We start from the raw sequence: 11,157 nt of genomic DNA, 5'->3' as shown, positions 1-11,157 counted from the left end.
GGGAAAGAAGGCAGGAGACAAAGGCTGTTGTCTGGTAAGTTCAGTGAGAAAAAAATGTTATCCTCAAACAAGGCAGCTTTTCTCTAAAAACGAAGTGTTATGGATGTGCTGCAGTTCCGTAGAACGCTGATCTAAAGCATCACAAACTAAGATAGTGCTACAAGAGATGGTATGATATACTTCTGAGAGGGTCCTGGGAGAACAGCAAGTCTTTCATCGTAGTCTTGAGTGATTTCTGGGATGAAGTGGCAGAGGTCTCTAAGATCTTCAGTAAACACTTTTTACTGAAGTTCAGGAAAAGGTCAGCCCTACGGCCCATCATTCGTACCCTTTCCAGCAACTGTCAGCGTTCTGGATGAGAGCAGCTCTAGCGCTCCAAGGGTCAGGTGAAATCTAGAGGCAGCCAAGATACACACCATGTTGCCCAATGTTTGGGTTTTTTTCTTCCAAAACATTGATTCAGATCCTCCCAAATACATGTGTCCCATAGGCAGGGCAAGGCTTGAAACCCATGGCCTTCACTGAGTATTAGTCATCACTAGCCCCAAACTGAAAATGGAAAAAAAGAATGCTGTAAAAATGTCTGTGATGCATTTGGTTTTGTAACAGGATTTATTGGAGAGGGAGGAGGGGGAAGAAGCATTTCTCAGTCCCCAAATAACTTGAGTTTTCTTTTACACAAGGCTGGAGCAAACTGGCATACGCTTGCCCTTGCCTATGTACAGTTGGTTTTCTTTTTTAAGCAGTATTGGGCATTATCTTGCTCTCAGGAACTGATGTTGCTGGACAATGGGCATGAAGTTTACAGAGGAATTGCACATCCTGAGCTCAGGGTGTACGGACAGAAACCTGAGGGCTAAATCTTCCTTTTGTTGATTTACATGACGTAACAGCACTGATGATAAAGTCACTTCCTGATCTCGGCAAGGGCTGTTTCGGTCCGGGTCGTATCTGACCCCGGTTTCTTTTGATGGAGGTTTCTCTGGGAACTGTCCTCTGAGGGGTTAGAGCTATACCACAGGGCATGATTGTAACTTAAGACTTCTCTTTTTTCACTCCATAGGCAGAATTTTTTCAGGCATAACAAGGTTGCAAAAGGCTTTTTGCATGCATTGAAGTATCTAGCCCAGTTGGACTCGGTTATTTTTCTTTTTAGGGCTAACTGCAATTGCCTTGGCAAACAGCCTGATCTGGAGAGGGTTTCTATAGACATGCCAGCACAGCTGGGATTTATTATAGGATAGACAATCTCTTCTACCTCTTCAGCTACACAACCTCAAAATAAGTGCTGTCTTTGCTACCTTCCTTTAGATGAGGTTTAGATGATAGTTAGCTGTAGCCAAAGCTGGATTTTTTCATCCATATTCAGAAAGAATTGCCTTTCCCCTTTGCCCTCACTCTCTACAGGAGTTAACTCAGTATGATACGAGGATGGGAGAAGAGAAGAAAATGGAAAGAATTCTCAGCTCTGACATAATGCAAACTCCTTTTAAAAAATTCAAGGGAATGGTGTAGTGGGCTTAAGTAGATCAGTCTGACAGAATCAAGGAAAGTGCCTGTTTCCGTAGGTCTTGTGTGCAAGCAAAGGTAGATTATTTTTTATGTTAGGGCCAGGTTCTTTAAAGGGCGCTGAAGAAAGTAAGCTCTAAACGCTACTGAATTCTTTGAAAATCTTAGTTGCAAACATCATTATTGCTTTTTTTCTTCTTCCGTTTCCCTGAATCTCTATTTTTCTATTGGAGCCAGCTGACAGACCCTAATCAATTAAAAAATAATCTTTCCCTTTTCTCAGACATCAGAGATCTCTCATAATATTTTACAGTGCAGCTTCAGTTAATGTCTGTGAAGACACATAGCTAATCAATTAACCCTTTGAATGTCTTTCTCCCTATTTATAAATATTGGATATTTTTTAGTTCATGGATATTGGTAATACTTATGCCAAGAGATGCATCTTCAGAGCTAAGGGGAACTTTTTCCTTTAGCTAAATTATTCTAAGATTCAAAGTAGCCACAGCAACCTGAAGTTAATGCATGTAATTAATCAGTTACCTCCTGTACTTTTCTGTGGTGCTTCTGATCGCAAATAAAACCCATCCTTTTTTTTTTTTTTTTTCTTCTTTTAGGGAATCATGACAGAGCAACATACAAACCATTTCATAGCTCCAGTGAAATGGGTGTCTGTTGTCTCCCCTGGTTCACATTGTTTTGAAATTTCCTAAGGAAGAAAAGTTAAGTTGCCATCTTTCATATTTGTACTACAGTCCAAACATTTTTGTATCTCAGTGAAACTCCTGACTGCAATTTATCAGACCTAAGCAGATGACTGTTAGTCTGATGGTATAGATTGTATTATAAAAATGAATTGTGTCAGATACACTAATATGTACCAGCTTGATTTCCTTCCAGCATATGGTGGGACAGATCTTGTGACTAAGAGAGGAGCAGTAGATCTGATACAGTTTGACTTTCGTAAGACTTTGGCAATATCTGATATGTCTCTCCAAAGTATGAAAATTTGGATTAATTCAAACTTCTGTAATGGGGATGCATAGGTGATGAAATAAATGACTTGGACCACTCGCAAGCTGGCATTGTATTGACGGAGTCCTATAGAAATCTCCCTTAGTCTGGTATGCTTCAGTATTTTCATTACTACTTGGATGAGAGGCTAGAAAGGCATGTACAGGAATGCTGTAGGGCACAGACTGGGATAGGATTGCAAGCCAGTTGAAAGGGTTGAGAATTCAAACTTATCTTGATGTCTTGGGAAAATAGTGTGGAATAAATAGGATGGAATTCAGCATCACTTCATCAATGCAACCAAGTACAGTGCTTTGTATTAAGTGGCTCGGTTAGGGAGAAAAAATGACTGGGCAGCAAGTCCATAGAATAGGATCAGAGGATGGATCACAGTCTGAACACAAGTTGAATATGTGAAGTTGAAGTGAAAAAGACAGAAAAATGGCACCCCAGCTTCAGTAAGCAAGAGCATCGAGCTCTGCTCAGCACTGCTAAAGCCTCATTTGGAGCACAGGGTCTGGATTTGGGCACCACACTTCACCAGTGATACAAAACATGAAGAACCAGTTATTAAGACTAGAGAAGAGAGACTTCTTAGAAGTTTGTAGATTATATGAGGGGTTGCTGTAGAAAGGAAAGGTAACTGACTGTTCTCTGCATTCACAGAAGTCTTGGGCTTGTAGAGCAGCTCAGCAATGCACTTCTTTGCTGACCAGTGGAGGAAGCATGTGGACTTTCCCTCATGGGCTGTGTTAAATGCGGGTTAGAGAAGCTTCAGTCACAACTAGGTTAGGGATAGCCAGTTTGGACAGTAGGCAAGTGCTGGGACTGACTAACCTGTCAAGGTCTCTCCCACTGTTATTTCCTGTGATCCCACACTAACTGAGTTTCTCATCTCCAGAATGCTCAGTGTTCTCCCAGTCTGCCCGCTAACCAGTTCATTTACTTGCTCCATTACAAAGAGATGAACCAATTAAAATCAGAAAAAGGGGGTTGTGAGCCACTTTATTTCTCACAGCATCAGTGGCTGACTAACACTAAATGTCAGATATTTCAAGCCTACGCAGTGCAGCAAGGATAGGAGGTGACGCAGATAGACTTCTGTCATGCAAATGAAAGTCTGGTATGCAAATAAGAGCATCAGGGTTTTCAGCAGAACCATGAGCCCCTGCAACCTCTTACCTCACTTTCAGACTCTGTAGCGCCTAATTATAGTTCTGCAGATGGTGTTTATTTTATTATGCACATGCGTAAGGGGAGAACTGGGGAAAGCTCTGCGTCTTGGGTGGTGGAATGCTCCCTGTGGGCATAAATAATACAACAACTGCTTTTATTAGCGGTGCTGTATCAGAAATCGTGTGGCTATTATACGGTAATGATGTATAATAAGACCCGGTAACCTCCTTTAAACTTTTTCTTGGAAATGTGAAGATATATCTCTCTTTTACAGCACAGATGATGCAGGCTGATCCTGAGAAAAGGGATTAGGGTTAAACCACTATGTTTGCAAAGAAGGTACTTCTAGTGGAACTCAGAACCCAAGTGCTTAGGTGCTTAAGTTGCAAGGGAGGGAAGGCATCAGGTCTCCTGAAATGCCTGGGCCACATCTTAGGTCAGTCTCTCGTCCTTATAATTCCTCTGATTGTAGTTGACTTTGTCCTCAACTATCCTAAATTACCACTGCTGGGTCCATTACTGGAAAAGTGATTTTTTTTTTTTTTTTTTTTTTTTAACATGCTTGGGGCAACCAAAAATGCTTAAAGATCCTCACAAGGACTGCAGAATAATATATTTAAATAGCACATTTCTAACTGTGTTGGGAGAATTGTGGCTTAGGTAGCTAATTCCACCTCAGAAGTATTCCTTAGAATTTGCTATACTGCATAAGTGGTGAAAAGCAAAAAGCCCAGAAGAGAGCAAACGGCTGAGATTAGCTGTAGCTTGCACCTGAGTATTATTGTGCATCTCCTCTGAGCCACACAGTGACAGTCATCATAGAAGCTGTTATCACAGTTGTAATTAATGACAAGAGAAACAGAGCTAATGCCATTTTCTTACACTGTCCTTTAGTTTCAGAAGTCCAGGGCTCCTAGGCAGTTTAGTAAGAAAGGGTTTATCAAGCAGGATCCTGAAGAATTTAGTGACTATAGTGGAAACAGGGAGGTGCTGTTTCTGAGCTGTTTGCTTTGGATCCCAGTGGTCAGCAAATGCTAATGTCATCCATAAGTTTTGGCAGTTGACACATGCTGCGCTCTGTTTTTTCTCTGAGGACTGTGTGAGATGCGAGACACACTTCGATTAAAAAATGACAGTTTAATGTGGTTATTTTTAGCAAAGCAAGCCAAATAAGAGAAGATATTTGTAATACATGGTAGTGCTTAATTTCTTACAAAACCAATGGAAGTTTTGGTTTCCTCTAGTGACAGAAGAGTTTGGACAATTTTAACCCTGAAGGCTCTCGTTTATCCCTTGTTTATTACGCTAACAAAATAACATTTTGAAAGGAGAAACAAACTAGAAGTTATTACTGCCAAAGATGCATGGAAATGGGATATGAAACTTAAGCCTACCCAAGCTGGGTTTGGAATGTGTGCTACCACCCTGAAGGCCAAGTAGTCAACAGATGTCAGCCCCCGCAACAGGCAATGGGGTTGATTTACATCAGCTGAAGTGCTAGCCTGAAGTTCCTGTTGCCATTCTGTATCAGAGCATCCAGGCAAACTGAATGAATCTGTCTATGATGCAGATGAGTATCTTGTACATGGTCAGTTTTCCTCGTAGGCACCATTTTGTTATTCAGATTTTTATTAAGGTCTGTTAATAAGCTTTGAAATTTCTCTAAGTGAAGACACATGTAAGAAATACTGACAGAAGAACAGTGTCATATAATGATCAGTCACTTGTTTCCCAAGAGGCATTTAAAATTTCTACCAATTGTTATTTAATGAGAAAAGCCTCATGCCAAAAATATCATTTTCTTAAAGAAAACAGCAGCAGCTCCATGCATTACATACCGTGAGCTGACTTCAGGCTGCCATCTGCTAAACCAACCCAGGAAAACAGGCTTTCAGCTCAGCACTGAGGTGGTTCTTTTCTCTGAAAATAAGTTCAGCTGGCACTGATTTGTCACAGTCCCATCAAAGGGAAGACTGAGAAGTTTTGACATGCCCATAATATGTGGCCAAGCTTGGATTGCAATCTTGGTATTTTGGGATCATCACCTGTAATTATCAAAGGGCAGTAAGAATCCATGAGGTAGGGAGCACAGCTCCTTATTCTGCTGCTGATAACAAACTGGAAAGACTGCAGTAAATTTGGAGTCTCCTGCCATTTTGAGGTGAGAGGGAGTTATTTATTCTGCATTTCTAATGTCTGGATATAAGATCATTTCCTTCCCACAGTGTTGAAATTTAGGGTTATTCCTATACTGTGAAAGAGCAGAATTTCTTACCACTGTCTGCTCTTCCATCCTCTCAATCAGTCAGGAAAAGCAATGATTCACACGAGAGCGTCATGAGCAATCACTGGGTTGAAACCAGTAAGTTCCATTACGGGACAATCAGATTACCTGTTTTCTGAAGTGTTGCTTGGGAGGTTCTCACTGGGACTGTGAGGCCACATACGTATCTATTCAGCAGAACACCGTCTACCAAGGATTTCTTGGTAACAAACACAATACTGCTGCAAAATGTACCCCTGTGGCTTTCCCATGTTCAATGATACTTAGAGGTGCTCCTTTTAGTGCCTTGATCTGCAGGCTATAAAGACACAGCAAGGGGCAAGCTAGTGAGGAGCAGGGAGACATCACAGGAAGAGCCAACTATGCTTTGGTGAGAATCTGCCTGTAAATAGAGATGGAGCCAGGAAAGCAATGGGAGAGGAGGAACGAGTGGTTCTAGTAAGAGCCAGATAAATGAGAAAGATGAGACCCAGAGAATGAGAGGTGTATTTCACAGACATGAAATTCTTTGGTGCTGTGAGGCAGGAGTCATTGCAGTAACTCATGCTGTTGGTGGAGGAAGGTTTCCAGTATGTCAGCCAAGGGAGTGGCAATGAAGGAAGAGGAGCTTAGAGTTCTGGTGTCAGTAGCGTTATTTCCTGCTGCTTTTCTTGATGGGTTTTTTTTGGTCAAAGCCTTTCCCTGTAATGTTTCCTCCTTCTCCTTTCACTTACTTTCAGTTCATTAACTGCACCAATGCCAAATAAGTCTTCCAAATGTTGAATTCATTCCAGTCCTCAAAGATCACCTTCAGCTGAGAGCAGAACTAGGAACTCTGGCAAAAAAATTGGCAAACCCTGATGTTTAGATAAGACAACACAATCTATTTGTAAGAACTGAAATAATCCTATTTACCCTGACTTTCAAATATACTCCATGTCAGAGGGCTTTTGAAGTTCCTGGTACAGAAACTCCACTCTGTGGAATGTGATGCAGAACAAGTGTGGAGAGGAATAGCTGGAAGGATGCTGTGATCATTTCTGGAGTGGAGTCTCCAGTAATCTCTGGTTTGCTTTGTAAGGACCTCTGTGAAGACCCCCACCTGTTTGTGAATGGAATCAGCTCCCATGACTTACACCAAGGCACCCTGGGGAACTGCTGGTTTGTGGCTGCATGCTCCTGCTTGGCTCTGAGGAAGACCCTCTGGCAGCAGGTAGGTGATCAATGTGCTTGGTGCATGAAATAAAGCTAATAAACCTTGGTTGTTTCCCTACCTATCAGCCCATGTGTTTCCCTCTAGGACTACTGTGCCTCTGATGAGTGGTGAATTTTGGTGGATTCAAATCTTCCCTTTCTTTAGAAGTTCATTTTTCATATTATGAGACCGCCCCACTCCACAGTCCCACTGAGCACGAAAGAAGAGATATAGCAAAGCCAGAGAGTGCAATAGGTTCTTTGTCTTTCTCTGCAGATCAGTTTGAATTTTACTTTCCTGAAAGATTCTTTGAAGTGGGACTATATTTGACTTTGTACCAAATTCACCCTCTTTTTTCACTGCTTCATCTATTTAAGGTCAACTGCTCACGAAGCTGAATACCAGCATAGTGCATGCTCCAGGGCAGTCTGCCCTCTGAATAAATCTTAACATAGTGCATTTGGTGAACTTTCCCTTGCATGGTTTCTCAGGTGATTCCAGACTTTAACGAACAAGAATGGGACCCTAAAAATCCAGAGAAGTATGCTGGGATTTTCCGTTTCCGTTTCTGGTGCTTTGGAGAATGGACAGAGGTGGTTGTTGATGATCTGCTGCCAACAATGGACGGGAAGTTGATCTACTGCCATTCCAATGTGAAAAATGAATTCTGGAGCGCATTATTGGAGAAAGCTTATGCAAAGTATGAGCTAGTTCATTGTCCTTTTAGCCCTCAGTGCCGTCCCTTCTATCCATCTGTTTGTTTTGTCTTTCAGCTGTATCGTACTTTCCGTAAGTTTTAGGTTTGCTGCTAGTAGAGAACCTAAAAAAGATTGAAAACTCCTGCTTTAATCTGCATGGAGGAAGTGAATCATAAAAGAGTGCAGTGCACTCTACTTCAGCAGCCCAAAGTCTTAAGTCTCCTTTCCTAGAAACCCAGCAAAGGTTTATCTGCAATCTGCTGTTTTGTTTTGTTTTGTTCTGTTTTGTTTTTTCCTTGGTGAGACACAAATATATTACCTACATTCAAGCCAAATCTGAGCACTTCTAACAGCTATTTGGTGACTGAGAATGTTCTGTGTTACCTCCAGGCTGGCTGGATCTTATGAAGCCCTAGATGGAGGCAGCGCTGCAGATGCAATTGTGGATTTCACTGGAGCAGTGGCAGAATCTATTGATTTGGTCCAAGGCAAATATGGTGACATTATTTCTGAGCAGATGAAGCTGTTTGAAGACTTGCTGAAAGTGCATAAAAGAGGCGGGTTGATCAGCTGTTCCATTATGGTATGTATAGAGAGCTGGATTTTAAGAGTTAATTTCAATGAAAAAAAATCTGGAAAAGATACCATTATTAGTATAAGTATATTGAGTATGTCCTGCATTTGTATGCTTTGGAAAAGGTTCGTATGGAAAAAGCTAGCAAGTTGGCAGTGCTGTCAGCCAAGTACGATTCCATGAGCCACAAAATACAATCACAAAACCACAAAGCTGTTTGTGCTGCCACTTTATTGTGGATCTGAAATGCTATTCTTTCTGAATGGTCACAGTTGTGTATTGGCCCAAGGTTAATCCACCTAGAATGCCCTAATTTACAGGCCAGATGGTAGCGTTCAGTTTCTTTATTTCTTAGGGAAATCTGTGTACAGAAAACAGTTCTGCTGGCACTGAGCTGCTAAGACTTCTTGACTTTGGTTGTGATGATGCAGTCGTCTCGTCAGTGTAACACTGGAGCTGAGCTGAAAGGCTGAGCTCACTTGGTTATTCAGGTAGTACTGTTCGTTAATAAGACTCTCCATTAGAATTAACCAGCAAAACTTGCCTACGCTGGCTAACGTGAGGCAGCTAACTCAGGTGCCTACATTAGGAGGCCATGACCCTGAAGTTCCCTTAGTCAGTAGAGAGGGGATGGCTTCCCCAAGGGTGACACAGGGTTGCCTTCTGTGGAAGCCTTACCTCTCTCCATTCACTTGAGGTGCTAGAAGGCAGACCAATAGCAGCTCCCAAAGGGTGCTATATGCTTCACAAACCACAAGCAGACAAGGGCCTTGCACAGCCCCTTGCCATAGGAGGGAAACCAGTGACAACTAGGCTTTACTCGCCTTCTATCAAAGTCTGCAATGTTAGGCCATGACTGGGTAGCACTGCAATTCTTACCTTGTCTGAAGCTGTTACCGCACGTGGAGGGCTAACAAACTGCAGTGGCACCTGAATATTTCCTAAAAGATTGCTTTTAAATGATTTTTAAAGTGCAACAGAGTTGGCATCTAGGTGCACTTCAGCATCTTACTCCCATGCCCTCTGCTTCCAATTTAAGACCTTAGCTAAGGCTAATCTTATGTGGACTTAGTTAAATCACTTAAACGCTTTGCTTTAATTTCCCCGTCTGTGAAATGAAGATCATATTACTGTAGCACTTAACTATTTCATACCTGTAGGGTAAACTGGTGGACCCCCAAGTGTTGGTTCATTCAGAAATTCTTGCGAGTATATGGTAGTTGTGCAGTTGTCTAGAACAACAGAAAATCAGCCATGTTTGGAGATGCCTGAGAACATTATCTGTGTAGCTGGCCCTGGCCATGCACTGCCCTGTATCAGTGCCATGGTACCAAAGAGGAACACGTGGTACCTTATGGGAGATTAATTTGAACCTGAGAACTCAGTTGGGATAGAACAGGAGTCCTGAACTGTCCCTCCCAGCAGCATCAGGCAACAGGTCAGAAGCAGATTCTTCTAGGTCTTTGGTGTTTGTTTTACCTTTTTCACAAGGTCTGAATTTTTGTTTAGAAAGAATTCCATCTGGTTTGCTCAGACCAGGCTGGCAGACCAGACTTCCTGGTGTGAATTGTTATTGTAAACGTTGTTTCTGGGATGATAGGTTGCTCCCAAATGCTAAGGCAGTTCAGTTTCTTAATGTGGATCTGGTGAGGAGATAGGGTAAGTACAGGGAGTTGCATTTTAAAAAGCAATTAATTAGAGAGTTGTAATGCCTTCATTTCTTCCTGGCATTATATTTCTGCCTGTCAAACGCAGATGCTTCTAAACATCGATTACACAGGGGCTGTTCCTATTGGTTTGGCTTGACTTGTCTGCATTTATCACTTTTTGATAGATGTATTATACACATGGTGAAGCTTGTTAGGTATAGAATATTTAATACTCAAGTGGCTTCATTGCTGACTTACAAACATGTCATCATTTTCCTTGGATTACAAAATAGCCCTGAGCTTCACCATTTAGAAATTTGAACAGACAGTAGATGTTTAAATATCTCATTTAAATAAATAAATAAATGCCTTCAGAATGAGGTGGGAAAGGCAGCCCAGCAGTAAGAAAAACCTGAGGATAATAAAGGCAGCAGGAGAGATTACAGGATCCCATGCTGTCAAGGACTCTTGTTTGCTTTTAGTTGTGAAAAATGAAAGTGAGTGTGTTACATTGGAGAAAGCCCAAACTCATTGGAAATGTCAGCCAGTCTTGGTATAACACATGAGCTGATTCTTTAGGAGCTGTTGTTGGTGAAAGGCAAAGAGGTCTTGGTGAGAGTCTCACAGTTGCCAGACCATCTGTCAGTTCCAATTTGGTATAAATTTCTCTTTTCCTTTTGTTTTTTCTGATTTCTTATCTTTGGGGACTGAACACTGTTGTATCAGTGCAACACCTGCCTTAGGAGAAGGACCCTGTCTGTTTAGACCAGAGAAATTTTGAAATGGGTAAAAATATCTGAGAAAGTACTATGTGTATTTCATAACTCTAATAAGTCCATCTCTTTCCACCAGAGAAAAGGCTTGCTTGATCACAGAGCTCTTAATTAGGTTATTACAAGTTTACATGCAAGGATCTGCACTGAATCAAATCTTCCTTCCTTGCTGTCCAAAGGAGTGAATGCCTTAAGGCCCAATGGGTTATAGCCCAGTATAGGTGAGAGAGACTCTGGATATCGCTCGGTGCAAAGATGCCCATGCTGGCTCCAGCGAGGGTATGATGAATCTGGAGGCACGACCAT

At 41.8% G+C, this 11,157-nt stretch overlaps 1 protein-coding gene across 1 annotated transcript in view; it reads left to right on the top strand.

Annotated features, from left to right (window-relative positions):
* Positions 1–11,157, top strand: part of LOC104078081 (calpain-5-like) — a 58,849-nt gene that overhangs the window by 27,047 nt on the left and 20,645 nt on the right. Inside the window, exons 2-4 of the mRNA XM_009579590.1 lie at positions 7,044–7,175; positions 7,649–7,857; positions 8,246–8,438. Of these exons, the coding sequence (XP_009577885.1) occupies positions 7,044–7,175; positions 7,649–7,857; positions 8,246–8,438 (534 nt within the window). The remainder of the gene's footprint in view (positions 1–7,043; positions 7,176–7,648; positions 7,858–8,245; positions 8,439–11,157) is intronic.

This window comes from Fulmarus glacialis, unplaced genomic scaffold (assembly GCF_000690835.1).
Source record: "Fulmarus glacialis isolate BGI_N327 unplaced genomic scaffold, ASM69083v1 scaffold1196, whole genome shotgun sequence".
Lineage (NCBI taxonomy): Eukaryota > Metazoa > Chordata > Aves > Procellariiformes > Procellariidae > Fulmarus > Fulmarus glacialis.
This window is presented reverse-complemented; position numbering and strand designations above follow the sequence as displayed.